The 18,792-nt window shown below is 45.2% G+C and overlaps 2 protein-coding genes across 9 annotated transcripts in view; one reads left to right on the top strand and one right to left on the bottom strand.

Moving 5' to 3' along the window:
• The window catches only part of LOC109467912 (ankyrin repeat domain-containing protein 50-like), a 41,227-nt gene extending 30,291 nt beyond the window's left edge, over positions 1-10,936 (top strand). For 5 of the 8 annotated variants that reach the window (XM_019766038.1, XM_019766039.1, XM_019766042.1 and 2 more), the window contains 2 exons: positions 3,060-7,150; positions 8,763-10,936. In XM_019766038.1, the coding sequence (XP_019621597.1) occupies positions 3,152-7,147 (3,996 nt within the window). In that variant the 5' untranslated portion in view covers positions 3,060-3,151 and the 3' untranslated portion in view covers positions 7,148-7,150; positions 8,763-10,936. Of the gene's footprint in view, positions 1-580; positions 835-2,247; positions 2,487-2,714; positions 2,935-3,059; positions 7,151-8,762 lie in introns of those variants that run through there. The other 3 variants (XM_019766037.1, XM_019766041.1, XM_019766043.1) reach the window with 3 other exon arrangements.
• LOC109467913 (Bardet-Biedl syndrome 12 protein-like) overlaps positions 1-18,792 on the bottom strand; it is an 84,444-nt gene that overhangs the window by 43,248 nt on the left and 22,404 nt on the right. The gene's annotated exons all lie outside the window — the stretch shown is intronic.

Here is an 18,792-nt window from a genome sequence, read left to right on the forward strand (position 1 = left end):
TATCAACCAATGTGAAAACGATACTTATTGACTTTCGTTGTGTGTAATGGGGAAATAAGTCAATGTCAAGTTGCGACTTTCTTCCAGTGACTAACGTTTTACAGCATGTCACATAAATCTAAATGCTACCTAACCTTGATCAAACTCACTTAGTGACTCAAGGCCTACATGTATAGATCTCCTGACAACAGCTCTGACAAGGGTCTGTGTGCTGAAATAATTCACCAGTTCCGCTCACCGTGAAGCACAGTGGGAATAACAAACGTTGGTACAAGTTTTTTGGTGCTCCGGAAGACGTGTGATGTGGCGCCGAGCCGCTGGACTTGTCATCACCTTTGGGTGCCTACCCTTGTTGGGCAACACCTAGGCAGGGTCATACCATATGAAAGAAAGGGGTAGTTTTTCTGATACCGATTTGCCAAACTCACAGAACATGGTAGAGATCCTTTCCTGATTTTATGATACATAAATATACTATGAATATTCGTAGTATCAGGTGATATGATCTGCAAATCTAACTTAATTTTAAAAGTATCTATGACCTCCCCACAAAAATATGGACTCGCCCGCCAAGCCTGTTTGGGACAGTGGGCGGCGGTATTCCCCATTATCAGCAAGTTTCCCGGTCGGGACAGACGTTCCGATTCCGTCGGCCTCTGACGGCGTGCTAGTCACCTGGATTACTCATAGACCTTGGAAAGCTGGCGATTCCTAAACAATGTTGCGGCGGAACTGGGATTTACACTGGTGGCTTTGTGTTTTTCGTACTTTGGGATAGCAAAACAAGACGTGTGCTGTTTTGATTATTCGGGAGGAAGGCTTTCCCCACCCAAGGTCAGTATAGACGCGGTGCGATTTCTCTCTCTGTTGCTTTCTCACCTATTGATTGCGTTGTGAGCTCCAGTGTCAATAGTGGGTTGGGATAATACACCGAGTTTGGAGCTTTTGGGGACGGAGCAAAACAAGGCAGGCGCGTGACGGGGATCTAGAATCGCCAAACAGATGAATATAACTGATGGCCTTGTACCGGGGAACCGGGTCTTTTCAAGCGAGACCTTGGGATGAAGTGGTGTGGAAACTGTATCCCCCGGGCCTGTATGACCCGAGCGTGGCTTCACTGGCTTATATAGTCACAAGTTTCTTCACACTTTCCTCCCTGACTTTTTACAGGGGTCGCGTCAAATTGTGAAGTGAGGAGTTCAATCGAAAAATAGTGGGGCTAAATACGGCAAAGGAGGCATTCAGTTTAGAGGTCAGGACAACGCACAAAAAAGTCGTCTGCACTGCTAAACACAGTGTGTTACGTCCCGGGGATCAAGTGTTGTTTTCAGCGAGGATTTAACTGACATACCGTGTCTGTACACACGATCGGCCCGGCTGGAAACCCGACAGACTGCTGTCTGCGGAACCAGTGGGTGTTCGGGGCGGCCCTTCTCGATCGGGATCTTTCGTACGACAGCGCTAATTGGGGAGGTGGTGAGGGGCGAATGTTTATTTTAGAATGTAACTGAAATTTGTACTATGTCCCGCGGGCTCTAACGTTTGTCGACTGGAGAAATAATGTGATAGTTACATCAGTCGACAAGCTTTCGTCAGATTGTTGCGTTTTCCGCATTGAGTGCTGTGCGCTACGTGGCAGTCGAGAACAGTGAACTGTTGTAAAATAAATTTAGTGCATATTTTGTGTGGACGGCGAAAGACATAATTTATTTGGGATGACTGATAGGAAAAATAAAACTTTTGGTTACTCGTACATCTCCCGGTAAATATTTGTTTTTAGCGGTAAATGATGGTACAAAGGTCTGGATGCAAGCCACGTTGTGGGTGTATGGTTTCTCATTATTTTCTGATGATGTCTGTTTTATGTGAAGTCACCGCATGAATTTGATCTGTCCCAGAAGAAGGGTTCTGCTTGAATGGTTGACATGACAAAATGGTCTTCTTCGCTAATTTATCTTTGTCACTGACCCTTGATACGAGTATTGAGTTGTAACAGCTGAACTGTAAAATATATAGCCCAATCATGTGTGATGTTACAATATTCGGGATCAAAGTGTGGCCGTGTTGGCTGAAGCGCCAAGTTTATTCCCAAATTGGGTGATATAGTCGCCCTGGTAGCGTAAACGCAACAGCATGTGAAGTTTCGCAAGAGTTTATCATATCCGCACCCTGGAACAAGTCCCGGCGGGTCTGATGGCTAACCCCGCCCTATTGTGTACGGAGGCGGGGCGAGCCACTGTGATTGGTTAGTCATCCCGACAAGGGGCCGAGCCGCCCGCAGTGTGCGTCTCGGCGGGGGAAGGCGACTGCCCCGGTCAAAACATTCCTGGATATCGTCTGATTTGAGGGATTTTCAGTCTCGTTATGTTTTAGTTGAATGTTTTCTAAACGTATTGTCTTGGGCTGTACTTCCGCTGGCTCCTTGGAAAAATTTGTGTTGAAATTCATGGTTGAACAACGCGGTGACCCACCGACTTCCTTTGCCGGTAAGTCAAGATTTAGTCATCGGACGGCCGTGTGACCCGGGACGGTCCGACCAGAAAAACTTTCTGGGGTGTCCCGTCTTGGCGGGCCAGTCAAATTCTCTCAACTTTTGAGCCCCAAACCACGGCCAGTTTTGTCTTCATGTGGGCTGACTTTCCCAGGCTGTTGTCTTCACCGGCCGCACCGGGCTTTCCCTAAGCTTAGGCAAATTTGTCATCTGAGTAGGACTCCATAGGGGTTTACAAACTGTGCTTTGTTTGGCAATTTCAGACGACACGCGCTTGACAACCATGTCGAAGGCATTGAAAACCTCTCTGAGTAGCCAGAGGTGACGTTTTCTGTTTGAACTAGTGTCTGCTTACCCCTCTCAGTGTCTGGTTCGCTGACTTTACAGAGTGCGGGTTTGAGCCGGCCTACCCTGAATGACCAGTCGCCGCCGCTGACTCAAAGGTTTGTTTCTCTTTCCCCCCAGAGTTGGCAAAAGTCCAGCTCCCTACAACGTGGGCCTGCCCGCCTGTGTTGGTATAAAGTTGGTACGCTGGTGTGATCAACACGTATTTTGTTCTCTGTTTCAGACGGTGTGAACCCTGACGGGTCTGGTGAGAGGTCGTCACACTAGCGCTGTGGGACTCCCTTCCCGACTGGAATCGCACGGAATACCCCCAACATGGCGCACAGTCTGCTACAGGGAAAGCGGTTCTACTGCCGAGAATGGGCCTTCAACAAGCTCCTGCATTCGCTGGAGAACAGGCAGGCTGCCAAAACGTGCGGGGCGCTGGTTATGGGAGGGCCCGGGAGCGGCAAGACCGCTCTGAGCACCGAGCTCGTCTGGCCGACCAACAAGGACGGGAAACAGCGCATTCTACACAGAAGACTCTTGGCTTATCATTTCTGCCAGGCCCACGATGTTCGCACACTCTCTGTGGCAGAATTCGTGCTCAGACTCGTAGAACAGTTGTCAAAATCACTCGAGATCGAGGAGTACGCGGAAAAGGTGAAAGACCCCGCGATCCAAGCAGTCCTCCAGCCGGCGCAAGTCGAGCTCAGCCCCGACGAGGCCTTCAAGCGGGGCGTGCTCCTACCCCTCCTCGGGATCAACCCACCCACGCACAACTGTTTCATTCTTGTGGACTCAGTGGATGAATCTTATCTTCTTGAAACCGACGATAAGACCGAGGGGAGCAAGACAATCGCGGAACTGTTGGCCCGTCATCACGAACTCTTTCCCCCGTGGTGTCTCCTGGTTTGTTCGTCACGAAAGCAGAGCAAATCCGTCAACCGGCTGTTCACTGGCTTCAGAAAGGTCAGCTTGGACGACTTGAGAAAATCTCACGCTGTACGCGATGTGCAACAGTACATCCTTGCCAGGCTGGACAATGAAGAGGCACTCCGTGTGCACCTCAATAGAGACACAGCAGAAATGCTCAACCAACTGCACATCAAGAGCAACGGATGTTTCTTGTACCTGGAAAAGGTGCTGGATGGAGTTGCTGAGAACTTCATCATGTTGAGAGAAATCAAGGACATTCCTGGGACCCTCAATGGATTGTACCTCTGGCTCTGTCAGCGTTTGTTTGTCAAAAGGCAGTTTGTGAAAATCCAGCCAATCTTGAATGTGATGCTGGCTGCAAGAAAACCACTGACAGAAATGGAACTGTTTGACTGTGCCTGGACACGTAACACGGCCCTGACCCTGGAGGAATTCCAGCGAAGGATGGACCTCATGTCACGCATCCTCCTCACGGGCAGAGGTAACACCTGCATTCTGTTTCATCATAGTTTTGCAGAGTGGTTGCTCGACGTGAAACACTGTACCCAGAAGTATTTGTGCAATGCGGCAGAGGGGCATGGCATGCTGGCAATGAAGTACACACTGTTTGCACGTAGCCTTGCTCCAGTAGAGGTGCAAGAGTTCGCCGCTCACCTGGTCAAGAGCAATCTTGTCCCTCCACTTGAAAGTTACCACCTTGCTCTATGGTTGATCTGGAGTGGTGCCCCAGTCAAGGATAGCTTGCAGGATGGTTGCCCGCTGAACAAACGCGTGACGAATCTCCTCCTCACAAGCGGTGCATGTGCAGATGGCTCGCCTCAGCATGGCAAGTGCAGAACACTGAGCAATAGGTCCAGAGAGGAAGAGGATTCAGTACGGGAGATGCTGGAAAATGGTGCTACGATAAACCAAGTGGATGCGAACGGCCGTACGTTGCTGTGTAATGCTGCTTACCACGGTAACTTGCAGATCTGTGAGATGTTGATCGCACGTGGTGCCGATCTTGAAGTGGAGGACAAGAGTGGACAGACTGCCTTGAACTTGGGTGCTCGACAAGGGCATGAGCAGATTGTGAGAACATTGCTGAGGCATGGTGCTAACCCTAACCACATGGACCACGATGGGTGGACGCCCCTGAGGTCGGCTTCTTGGGGAGGGCAGGGTGGAGTTGTGTCTGCCCTACTCCAAGCAGGGGCATCTGTGGACTTTGCAGACACCGATCGAAGAACAGCGCTACGAGCTGCATCATGGGGCGGTCATGAAGAAGTGGTGTCCAAACTCCTTGAGCATGGGGCCGACGTGAACAAGGCCGACAACGAGGGACGCACAGCGCTCATCGCTGCCGCGTACATGGGCCACAAAGAAATCGTGGAACATCTGCTGAACCACGGCGCAGAGATCGACCATGAGGACTCGGACAGGCGGACTGCCCTGTCGGTAGCCGCGCTGTGTGTGCCTGCCAGCCAAGGCCATGCCGATGTGGTGGAACTCCTGATTGACCGCGGTGCTAATGTCAATCATGAGGACAAGGAAGGCATGACTCCACTGTTGGTTGCAGCGTACGAAAACCACACAGACGTAATTGAACTCCTCCTAGAGAATGACGCTGATGTCGACCACTCAGACAACAATGGTAGAACACCCCTCCTGGCAGCCGCGTCCATGGGGCACGCACAAGTTGTACACCAGCTTCTCTTCTGGGGTGCAGCCGTGGATTCCATCGACACTGAAGGCAGGACTGTGCTCTCCATTGCCTCTGCTCAAGGTAGTGTTGAGGTCGTGCATCTGTTGCTCCAGCGCGGGCTGGATGAGATGCATCGTGACAACGCCGGGTGGACTCCCCTTCACATGGCTGCCTTCGAGGGGCACAGGGAGGTGTGTGAACTGTTGACAGAGCAGGGTGCACGCACAAGTGAGGCCGACAATGATGGCCGGCAGGCACTGATCCTGGCAGCACAGGAAGGCCACATAGACTGCATCAAGCTTCTGTTGGACTATGGAGCTGACATTGATCACATGGCTCACGACGGCAGGAATGCACTGCGAGTGGCCGCCATCGAAGGCCACAAGGACATCATTCAAATGCTGATCGAAGGAGGGTCAGAGGTGAACCTCGCTGACGGAGAGGGACGTACGACGCTGTACATCCTAGCGCTGGAGAACAAGCTGGAGATGGCAGAGCTCCTGCTCAAGCACAACGCCTACGTGGACTCGACAGACTTGGAGGGAAGGTCTCCGCTGCACGTGGCGTCGTGGCAGGGGCACACAGACATGGTCCAACTGCTCCTGGACAGCGCTGCCAAGGTCAACGGCATGGACAACGAGAGAAGAACGGCTCTACAGTCGGCAGCCTGGCAAGGTCATGCGAAAGTGGTGAAGGCTCTGCTTGAGAGAGGTGCTGATGTGGATCACACATGCAACCAGGGTGCAACTGCCCTGTGTATCGCTGCTCAGGAAGGGCACATCGAGGTGGTGAAAGCCCTGCTGCAGTATGGTGCGAATCCTCACCATGCAGACCAGTGCGGGCGCACGCCCATGCGGGTAGCCATCAAGGGAGGTCACCACAACATCAAAAAGCTACTGGAGTCTGTCGGGGCGCCCTCGACAAACGGTTACAAGGACACGGGCACTAGGCGAAGCACGTCATCATGTGCTACATCCACAAGCTCTGGAAGTGGAACAAGAAACGTGAGCGGAGTAGCTACAAACGGTGCCGTAGCATCATCAAGTTCACCTTCTGAGTCACCAGACTCCACAATCGACCGTTGCAAGTCATCATCTATATCCAATCAGTCCTCCAAAAGTTCCTCGAACTTGACTTCGTCCACAGTCAGCACAATTCCGATATCAGAAAGTCAACAAGGGCTGACCTTCACCCAGGAGATTCAGAGCACAATGAGCAGAAGTCGACGTGAGAAACCAGAGAGGCCAACGCACCTGCCAGTCAAGTCAAAATATGGTAATTCCCTGCAAAAGGACAAACACATCAAGGACACCATAGTGGAGATTCCCCTGACAAGCTTTGACAGCCACTTGAACAACAACAATTCAAACAGTCCAAAGCAAACCAAGAAGCTCCCCCGGAATAAATCACAGCCAGTGATCAACACAAGCCCAAAGCGCCCAGACCTGACTCGGCAAACATCATGTCCTTCTCCACTGAAAAACTTTGTGAACGGCAAAGGCAACTCATCGCCAGCGGAGAATAAGGTCAAACGGAATGGAATCGTTACGAATCCCAACTGCAGTCCGTATCGCAAGTCGCCCGTACCACTGACGGATACGTATGTTTCCCAACGGAGAATGTCGGACCTTGAATTCAAACAGGCGGTGAAGATCAGCTTCGAGGGGCCCACCACAAGGAATGGCTTCAAGAAGGAGACCCCACTATGACTGGTGAGTAGACTCTCCCATCTGTCACTGTCTGAAGAAATGGCACTTTACAACATTGTACACTACAAGGTGGTGTCAAAGTTAAACTTAGGAGAAGTCCATACATTTGTTTTGCGGTATTTTATTTGCCTACCCATTCGCATTCATTTATTCCTTGACGTGCCTCGGTAGTCCTTTTCGTGCCTTGTGAAAAGCTGCTGCAGTACAGATGTCAGTTTAGAGCCACGCTTGGATTTCATTGCTTACATAGAAGAATTCCTTCAGCAACCAGAAGCAGATGGTGCAGTTGAATGTAGCTACTTCATGTTTAAAAATCACTATTAAAGCAATTCCATCCCCTATCCAGTGGGTCAGAGCTAAATTATGATCCACTGCATTTAAAAATTATTATTATTTTTTTTTTTCAAAAACACTACTGACACTTTGCTAGTTTTTAGCGGCTCTATGTTTTCCTTTGTTCAGAGGGCCAGATAAGGTGAGGTCAAAGGACAAGAGGAAGGTCAATGCACTCAGCTTACAAATTGCCTGGAAATTCAATAATTCACCTTTATAAAGGAACACATGCTGACCTTGGGCAGCTTTATGTGGGAGGGCAACAAAGCTGATAAGGGTACACGCCACACCTGTGTGTTCAAAGACCTGGGAAATCTGACCTTGGCAGGTCATGGTTTAACTGTCTCAGTAATAGGTCAAGGTAGACATTGGCAGGGAAAAGATCAAGTGTGTAAAGGAATTAGTTATTAGTCAGGTGTCCTCAGATGTAGGTTACCTGATAACATTACTGCCAAGTGTACACAACAGCCTTGTTTGTTAGGCCCAGGTGCTAAAACACATGCCATTACAGTATGTGGTTTACTTTGAGCTAGATAACCACCCAAGTGATGGATGAAGAGCTATGGAAGGAATTTTCTCATCTATCTTCTTGAACATCCAGACCCTCCTCATTTGTCTTCTTTGTTGTCACCTGAAACTTTCCAGATTCCACCAGAGTCAAAACAAGCTCTCAAGGTTTATTTTTTTCTCAAAAAGCTTAAACAAATTTAAGATCCACCTTTTATACATTTTTGCAGATATGAAACATCAAAACCAAACTAATATCCTAATCACTTTATAACCCTAACACTATGTCAACATAAGATTGAAAGTTGAACGAGTCTAAGTTTTACTATTGCATTGGAAGCACTGTATTACTCACTTTGGCTCTTTTTTCATCACAACAGATGGACAGTAATTTTTTCTTAGCCTACACAAAATTGATTAATTTTATTCTTCCTGTGAATAAATAAGTCGCATTTGTTGGACTGCTGAAATAGCCAAACATTTTACTACGTTCCAATAGTCCAGTTTTGTCACAGCTGCTTTCTGTCAATGGCAGCAGGGCAGAACCACCTGGAACATATGGCGGAAGGCAGCAGGATTATAAAGTGATGTGACCTGCTTCTTTTGTGAACTGCACACAGATAAACAATGAAGTGTGCAGGTCATAACAATATTGAATACTGGTGCTATAACTGGTGTCAATTGTACGGTTCTGGTTTCTTTTACATATAGCAACAGCTTAGCACCCTTCACAGTACTTGAACAGGCAACTCAATTCTTGTATTTTTACTTACAGGATCAGAGGCAGTCTTCCTCCCAACCTGGAAAGACTTCCTGCAGTTGAAAACGTGTTTGGACTGAAACAATCATCCTCCAAGAATGGACTACCAACAGGACTAGGTCGTGGACTTGTTCTCTGGATATTTTTATTTTTTGCTCTGTGAGCAATGAGTGGACTATAGTTCCCTGTTCTTCCCCGTGTGATAATATTGGACTAGATGGCAGACATAGAGCCAGGCCAGTGGGTAGTCTATCTCAGAGGAGGTATGTTATTTCCATGTTTATGTGTACATGTCAGAATGTAGAAGCCTCTATCCTATGGGACAAGAACTCTGTAGAGTGGAGGGAGCTTGTGCTTTGACCTCTTGACACGCTAGCATACTTTAGCTGCCTTAGGACAGCAGCAATGGAGTAAATATATATATACATATATAAAGATAAACCTATATATATATATAGCAAAGCTATGTAGAAGAACTGTTTGCAGATCTCAGTGTGGTGTGGAAATACTCAGATTCTTTTTTGTTCCAATTCCAAGTGGATGCTGTAAATGGTGCGTGGCATTCAGGTGCTGTTTAACAGAGGCATACATAGCAATTAGGGTAATGATCTGCATTGCAAACCAAGGCAGAAGGTCGCAGTACTTGCCATATAAACATTCCAATTGGTTTTTCTGTTGACAGGACCAACTTTGTTGTGCAAGTACATTTTACCTCCACAAACCACATTCGCAGGTGCTATTACTAGTAATACCACATTGTGTTGTATTTAAAGTACAAAAGAAAACTATGCTTTTCCAAAGCTTGCAGTCTAAGAAATGTAAACAAATAATCGTCAGTTAACAGTAATATATTTATGCAGAATGAGAGGTTCGTGTTCTCTGTGATAAGACGGATGTGCTAACATTATCAAAAAATACCTACAGCATTAGGTTTGATCCTTGCAAAGACATCACAAGTCAGAACCACATGTAAGCCTCATCTGGCTGGATGTCTTCCAAAGTTTTCTTTGGGAGGGGTGTAATTGTGGCAGGGAGGATGCCAAAAAGCGGAAATGATTTTACAAGAACATGCCCGAACATGGCATGCGGGTTGGGTTATCTGAGAATGGGACCGGGATTCGTTCGGGATGGTTGCATACTCTGCCCATCCTTCCTTGGTAACCGGATTCCGATCTGAAATTCGAGAATGACAGTAGTTCAGAGATGAACATACAAATGTACCAAATCCTTCCCCATTAATTACTTGACAAAATGTATCACTACTTTTGTACCTCTGAAAACTAGAAAATAGTGTTAACTGTTATTGTGATGACAAATCTTACAAAAGTTTAACTTAAACAAAATTCAATTCATATTAACAACGAGTTATATTTAATCACCTGTAGCAAGGCATAAAAGCAGCTTCTGATATGCTGGTCCCTTCCTACGACACCTGCTTTCAGTTATAACAGCTTGTAAAACATCCACTTTAGTGTCCTGGAATTCCTCTTCTGACCTCCACCACACAAATTCCAGTTGAACGTTGTCAGGCAAGGCCAGTATCTTGCAATCGCCTTTTTAAAATGTTTGGATACTTGCAAACTTTTGTGGTAAGGCAAGAACAACATAACAATATGCGAACTGTTGTACCAGGACTATAGACAGTAACAGTAGGTTATCATACACATGATATCATACATGATGTAATCTTAACATTATGTCATACATATAACAAGTGTCAAACAAAAAGTTGCCAACATGATAGCATTTAGGTTCAACCATAGAATCTGCACTGATAACTAGTAAAAATATTTAAATTCATCAAGTGTGCTTAGAGAATGGACATGTACACTGTACTAAATAAGGGCAGCATTCAGTTGCCTGCACTAATTATTCAAGAGAAGAGCACATTCCGTTTGTTTTCAGTTTTGATACCTTTTGTTGCAGTTTCACAAAGGTGTATTGTGAGGTATTTAGAGGTATAACCCACCACAGTGGAGAATCTAATAATGTGTGTAGAAATGTGTTGACTGCTTTTTGAAGAGATTGTTATGAAAAAGAAGTCTGAATTTGGTTCTGCGCAAGAGAGAAATGACTGTTCAAATTGTACATATAAATATATGATCTTATTGTTAATATTCTGGTTGGATAATTTTCAGGTTGCTGTATACAATACTTATTGCTATGTAATAAATCACAGGCAATGTAAATTGTTGGCTTTTGTGATGTACTTTAATGTGTGTTCTTTCGAAAAAATGGATGCAGTCAAACCTGTATGAAGTGACCAACTCAAGGGAAGAAAATGCTCTCAATATAGATGAGAGGCCATTATAGACAAGATTCAATAAGAAGAATATCCTATTAGAGGAGCCACCAAAAATGATTATCTACAAGCCAGATGGGTCACTAGTACAGGTTTGACTGTATAAATTTTATGTGTATAATGGAATATATTTCCTAGCGTGGGAAGCAGCCTCTTGCTTGGCCTGAAAACCTAAGCCTGGGTACCAGACTTTCCAGGGCCTTGACTCCAGGGCCAACATTGGCTAACTCTGTGCCTAGCGTGTTATGGGTCTGGCATCCAGGCTAGAAAACCCAGACACTACAGCTTGGACTAAAGTTTACTAAATCCTGCATCACTGAAGAGGTGTAGTGAGTGTACAGCTGCCTTTCCAGTCAGACTTACAGGTGTATTCATCTGAGATCAAAGGGGAGTATTAAGGCATGACATGATGGCCCATTGGGGTCAAACCATGTCTGTGAAAACTAGTCAGACATGAGAATAGCTTTCTGCCAAATTGGAGAATTACTACTTGACCAGTCTTGATCAGCTGCTGCCAAAGATGCAGACTGGTTGGATTTGATGTTTCTGACATACTTTTAAAACTACTACAGTCATGGAACTAACAGGAAGGATTCTGATGACACCTACTGATGAGACACACCAAATCTTTTAAATCTTTCCTGTTGTCAGTTTGTGTTCCATCCAGACACATCCGGCACCCAGACCTTCCTGAGCTATGGGTGTAACATGCTTGTTTTTCAGGTGTAATCCTGGGGACAAAGACCCAACTATCCTGTGCAGCACAGTGTAAAATCAGGCTGGACAAGGCAGGGCAGCTAAAAGATGGCAGCAACAACCCTAAACTGGCCTTGCACCTACCAATAGCACCGGAAACCTCTCAAACTGAAAAGGACGCAGCTATATAAACCGGAGAGTGTCTCAGTCAACCGTTGAAGACACTATTTCCTGGCTTGTACAGATGGAGTGCAGGACAGTACACCAGGTAGCTACATGTATGTAGGAAGCATTAAGACTGGTGTTTGTTTAGACAGTTGAGTATTCAGTCTGCACACACACCTGCCTTGTACTGGTCGTAACTGTTCATCTGTGCACCAGACCAGTGTTTCCCATGATGCCAATCAAAGCCCTGGCTCTGATCTACATTTTTGTGGTTTAACCTTGACATGGAGGTCAAAACTAGAAGGAGTCAGTGCAAAGACCTGGAAGCTTGCTTGTCCACCAACACTTGGCAGCAGCCCCATGCCTAATATGGGAACCATAAGGGACCAAGAGTGATGAAACAATTTGGGGCCATCCAGTATGGTCCAATATGAACTAAGGGATCTAATCTGATAAATAAGAACATCATGTTTCCAGAACATTGTATCACCCACATAGATAGGACCTTCCACTTCATTTAATGAGGCAAGCAAAATATTACTTATCCAACAACCAGTATTCAGGCAGCATTCGTTGCAAGGAAAGTCTGTCAGTAGAGCCCTTTGACAGCAGGCCACCGGGCTTAGCTATGCCTGCTATTCCTAACTTCTTGTTTCCGTCCAAATGCTCCAGAAGTAACAAGGAGGTGCTGAGAGGGGACTGCAGACTCATAGACTCCCATACTTCCCATGCATACAGCGTGGCACAAAGCTGCACACCACTGCCCTGCCAGGACTCTGAAGGACTAACCAAACTTTCCCTGTGTGCTGATGGGGAGATAGCTGGATTTGTGCAGATGTGGCCGACATTTCCAGCGTCGCCAAAGTGTTTAAAATCGAGATCCCAGAGGTGCGGAATGTTTGTTCCCTGCCAGTACAATAAACAAATCTCTGTGTCCAGCAATGTTACATTCTAGACATTCCCCCTTCTGACGTCCAATACACTATTAAGTGAAGCCATCTGCCCCAGGGAACCTTCTTTACAAATGTTTGGACATCAAAGGGGAGAAAATTCTTCTAAGAGGAAGACAGATGGATTAGTTGAGTGAAGGTCTCTGAAAAACATATGAGATTTTAGGGGCAGGCATGGCAGTTCAGGTCACCACTAAAACCAGTATGACTCTATGAAACTGGAACATTTGGAGTCAGTGAATCTTGGCCCGTTATTTCCTTACAATGTCTTTTCACAGCACAGGTAATAGTAGAAGTAAGGGTCACAAGAGATACAAATCAATCTCGCTATTCAGATGCCACCGGAAACTACCAGATTGCCCTATATTGTAAGTTACTAACGTTCTTATGTATCCACACAGGCTTCAGAAAAAAAGAGCCATCTCCTGATAACAATCTTGTGTTGAAAATCACTTGCTATCCACACCATTTGGCCTTTTGTTGGCCACTAGTCATGAGCTATACCTGCTCACTAAAGCTGCTTTCAGAGAAAGTCTTTGCACCTGGATTATCACACCTTAGCGGACCTGCAGATAAAGGTTCGCGACACATTTCTATCCCATTACACCCCGTTTGGAAAGTCTGCTGGCTGGCTCTGCCTTTTGAAGGGGCCGACATTGTGCAAATAAGAGGCGCAAGCTCAGACAGTGGATTGTTATCCCGAATTTGTACGCCCTTTGAGAAGCACGAAGGGCGGTTGAAAGGACCCAGTTTCTGACCTCATTTGTACTTCCCAGTCCCCTTTCCCACCCTTGCTTTAGTATCCCACTTAATTGTTGAAACACCACTATCTTTTACACAGTTTACCAAAGGAATTCCCAAGTATTCTGCTCAAATAAAGGTGCTTCCTGTTTTTCGCCTCCTTAATACATGGATTGTACAGTGAAGAGCAGGATGAGGTTTCCAGCCACAGGAAGTGCCTGTAGAAGTGAGAGGGGTTTGCTGGAACCAAGCCTGCACTCTACACACACTGATGCCTTTGTACAAGTACAACATAACCGTTGCAAAAGAATTATGCCTCTCAGTTTGTAGCCCTGCTGATATCCTTATCAGAAAGTTTGAAGTTTTCCAAGGCCAAACTGCCAGTGAGGTAGATATGATATTTTGGAAGATTAGTTATGATGTATGAGTTTTGGCAATGTCAATGATAGTGCCTCAAGGCCAACAAAAGCAAAAAGAACTGCATTTCTTGACCTACTTTTTCAACCAGTATAACTCTTGGCTGGCTGAAAACTGACACTATCTTAAAGCATTGAAGATTGAGAAACCAGTACATTACTAGTAATTCATATTGAAGATTTAGAAACAAGTAAAACTACTAGTAATTTATAACATTTGGCACTTCAAACTAAGGTAACCGGTATCTTTTCACCACATTATCATGTAAATTGGTAGCACAAGAGCCCACTTCTATTTTTAACTCAAGACTATGTACTTTTGGCTTACAAACTCTGAAAATCTTCATACAATTTGTGTGACTGTGAGGACTTGCAACAAGATAAAGCCAACTTCTCACAAGATTTAGTTAGTCATAATCTCAAAGCATACGGTGATTACACTCAACACAAACATATGATACGCCTGGAGTGGCTTCAGCTATGCTTTATAGAATTAACTCCATAGCGGAAAACCAGGCACTTGCTCTGTTGTCTGTGTCTTTGTCCTGTAGGACCGGGGACAGACCCTTCTTTACTCCTCTTTAGTAGTATGTGGGTTTGCTCCTCTTTGTCGAGCAATTAACAGCTGAATTTGGACAGCACACAAGCTATTTGCCTGGCCCTGTGTGTCAGGATTTTATATTGATGATGCTTCAGCCTGATAGATTTACTTAAGAGGGTCTCTGCAAACACGGAATGGTCTGACCTACGACCTGGTCTTTGAAACCTGGCGAACAAACACACCTGGCGATGAATAAGTTGTTAGAAAGTATGACAGCGCTCTGCAGCCAAACCTTCAACATCGCTAATGCTGCCAGTCAAGCAGAAAGCTGGAGAAAAACGACACCCCCTCCTCTCAACACCTGAAAGAAATTCTTCCGTAAGTCACCTGACGCAGCTCAGCCTGTTTGTGCATGGAAATATTCCATCAGCAGGGATGATACACCTGCAGCGTGCACATGGCAGGTTGATGTAGTGGAATAGCGGAAGGGTGGGGACAGGCACACCTCCAACAGACAAACAAGAGGTATTTTCACAGGGAGGGGTGTCATCAAAGGAATGTTGCCACACCAATCATTTGCTTTCCCATCGTTACAACCACTATGTACCATTTGGCGCACATAATCCTCACCCTTCTGCGTCACTTGAAGTATTTACCAGTACTTTGTGTTACAATCCTATTGTGCCTGTAACAACAGATTTATTTTGTAAATCTCGCCGGCTCCTCCTCGTTTGAGCGCTTTGTTGGCACACATGGGCCACCAACAATCGCAGCAGTACCCTGTTGACTCAGAGGTGAATCACTTCCACCCGAGGCACGTGTTTCTGCTATTTCGCCGGAAGCGAGGTTCCCCTGGAGCCAACAATGAGAAGAATTTGACATAATTACCTCCCCATCTGGTTCAGTGCCAAGTGTCTACAGGTCAAAAACAAGATACATAATCAAAGTTTTGAAGCCTGGCAGAGCATTGTTCAGCTGCTTGTGGTGGCTGAAGTGCAGTTAAAGCAATCCTAAGGTTCCCACCTACTAATTGTAGTCGCTGTTTACAGATTAAACTTGGGATACAGAGGGGAGGAGTGGCAGGGATTATCTGTCCTTGAGGTGTTCAGTTTTGGCAGGTAACAACAACATGCCAGTCATTTGATTCACTGCAGATTCTTTCGTACCTTTCCTTTAACTTTCTAAAAGGTACCAAACACCTCTTAAAATTAAGTTATCCCTACTCCAAAATGCTGGTTCAAAAAAGGTACCTACTGAAAGAGTCAAGTAAGGGAGATGGATTTGCGTGATGAAATATTATCAAAAAAGGAATGCCTCACGAAACTATGATTCTTTATGGATCCTTTATTACAAACTGTTCTTTATGAGACAAGATTTCCTCACCGTTGAACATCACATCCTATGAAAAAGACCTTGATATGTCCTGATGCTTTTTGTAAAAATAGGTCAAAGTATATCAGTACAATGTATACAATACCAAAGGCAGTGGCACGCTCTCCCCAGAGTTGTGGTCACATTCACTGTATAACTATAGTGTAAGATTTCAATCCAGGGTGGTAGAGTACTCTATGGATCTTATGTTTACAATACAGCTGTGACAACTCAATTCAACAATACCACAGCAGCACTGGCAAATCAGAGAGCCCAACAAATATTACAGAGGATCATTGATGATGTACAATGTAGCTGCATGCTGATTGAATGCACAGCAGCAAAACTAAATTTTAAGGCCTGTTGGTTACATCAGGGAGGTTCAAAAAGTTTTGAAAGGCAGGTATGGCAGGTATGGTAGCTCCTGTATTATTCAACTTGATCTACATTACCTGAACAAAGGAAATTGAGATGAAAAAGATGGTTCGAAGCAACTAACTTCCGGTGTGTTAAAATACCATTATATCCAATACAGTGAGTTACTTTAGGTGTCTGATATCTACTTGTAGGGGGGGAGCAAGTCTTTGACAATCCTTCCGGTCACCCATTATTCCTGCACACTTGTCTACGTAACAATCACCTGGCGGGTGGGCGCAACCTCTGGGTCATACCTGGCCTTCCACAGACAAAACACCGCTGCCCTGTCACTCACTCATGTTCCACCCTACAATGCAGCACACTTTTGTTTGTTTTCATGTTTATTTACACTGTACTGGGGGTTCTGTTACCTTTCCTAATTGGTGGTTATTGACACTTGGAAACTCCACACCTCAACCTATCCCAACAAGAACTGTTGGCCTCATGGGCAGACATTTGAAAGATTAGAACATAACCATTTGGGTATGAAAGACAAAGGAACACGAAGATGATGCCGAAATAAAATGCCTTATGATACTGATACGGTATGACCACTGACACGTGGTTGGCTGCAATATCAACAGAAGTGATGCTTCTCTGCTTCCGGTGTCTACTAACAACAAGAGTACTTCCTCACCAGAGATACATGATATCCTGATAGAACCTAGAAAAGGAAAAGTGTTTGATGTGATCAACACAGGAAACGCCATGGGAGACCGTGTGTAGTACGCAGAACTGTCAAAATAGAGAGGAAAAAAGAATCAGACAACAAAACAACTGTTTAGATGCACGTCACTGCACTTGTGTTACCCGGTAACTCAGTTCAATGTCATGTGCGGAAGTCACAGTTCCTTGTAAAGGAGTGGTAAAACTTATTCAAGCGTAATTCCCTCTGTGGACTTTGGTGTAAGGCAGGGAGAAAAGACCTTTCTCAGTTATAAAACAAAACAAATATTATTTGACACTGCCGTGTTTTCAATGACAGCCAACCTCAGTGCCGACCACTGTTAATTGGTCAGTTAGAACTTGAAAAGAATCAGATACATTTGCTTGTCAGAGTCCTGGAGTGTCTAATAATTCTCAGCTGCTCTTCTGGTATGGTCCTGTTTTCAATCAAAAATGCCTCACCAGAAGACAGGAGATAAGATAGATATTTCAACAACTCTGATCATCCTCAGTGACCTAAAAATGCCAAGGAAACATTTCCGGCCCTTTCCTACTGGAGGAACCACACTGCTGCTGATGCTATGACAGTTATGGACATGAAAAAACATTAACCATTAAAGTCACTGTTGTTTCAAAAGTATATACAGTATGATTCAGTTTTTGTAACACAATTTGTCCTGACATTCTGCTACACTGACAGCTGGTTCTAAGGGTCTGAAGATCTAGGAAAACCGTCCTCTTCTGCAAGCCCTGCTACACAGTAGGGAAGAGAAAAACAGTTGTGGGAGGGAAGAAGTCGTGAGCCAGTCCCTTCCTTGCATGCTAATGCGTGTATATTTCTTCTCTAAATAGTGTGATTATATCATTCCCTGTTTTACTATAACAGCAGAAATGTGCCGAAAGTCCAGCAGCTTTCAGTCATGTTACACATCAATCCCTATCAGTGACACAAGCCATCCCAGGGCATACTGATAAAACTCAAGCTGACCACCTACTGATTCTGAAATCTAAAAACATGAGAGGTTGATGGAGGTGTGTCAGTTGGGCCCACCACAAATTGGGCTGTCTGTTTGAATACTATTAGTTATGGTGCTATAATGTGTTCTGCTAATCAAGTATTGATGGCATCCCAGGGTGCAGAGGCCTGGTACCTTCTGCAGGTTCAGTGAGGAGGGGATGGGTGACTGCAGATCTAACACTTCCACACATGGTCTGTATCAGGACTGTCAAACTTGTAACTCGTCATAGAAACACCCACTGGTCTTCAGTCATAAGTTATTAAAACATGAAGGTTCAGTAAAATTTCAGCCTGTACAAGCTTCCAAGGTCATTGGATGAACATTGAAAGAACAAGAAAATCAAATAAAAGGATGGACAACGGATAACAATATGCCGGTACCTTGTGACTAGATCTACTCTGGTCTAACTTGAACACTAAATTCGAACTTATTGGGTTCAACTTCTTTTTCTGAGGCATTGAAAGATGTATGATCCCATTTTTTCTACAAACTGAAGATACTGTTTTAACCATACTTTGAGACTTAGACTCATCTTTTTCTGTAGTTTGCATCAGTGCTCATCTTACTGCAAGGAGGCTCCAACTTTGAAATTCCTTGTTGCTAGTCCATGCAGGGTCAGAGTGGCCAGTTGTCCACCTTTTTGGGTCAAAGTAATTACAAGCAGGCAACACTGTAACATAAACTCATCAAAATAGTTCCATGTTAGTACCACATGCCAGGACTGGTCTGGTCTGCATTTCTACATCAGTGTAAGTAATGCT

Source organism: Branchiostoma belcheri, unplaced genomic scaffold (assembly GCF_001625305.1).
Source record: "Branchiostoma belcheri isolate BF01 breed outbred unplaced genomic scaffold, Haploidv18h27 scaffold19, whole genome shotgun sequence".
NCBI lineage: Eukaryota > Metazoa > Chordata > Leptocardii > Amphioxiformes > Branchiostomatidae > Branchiostoma > Branchiostoma belcheri.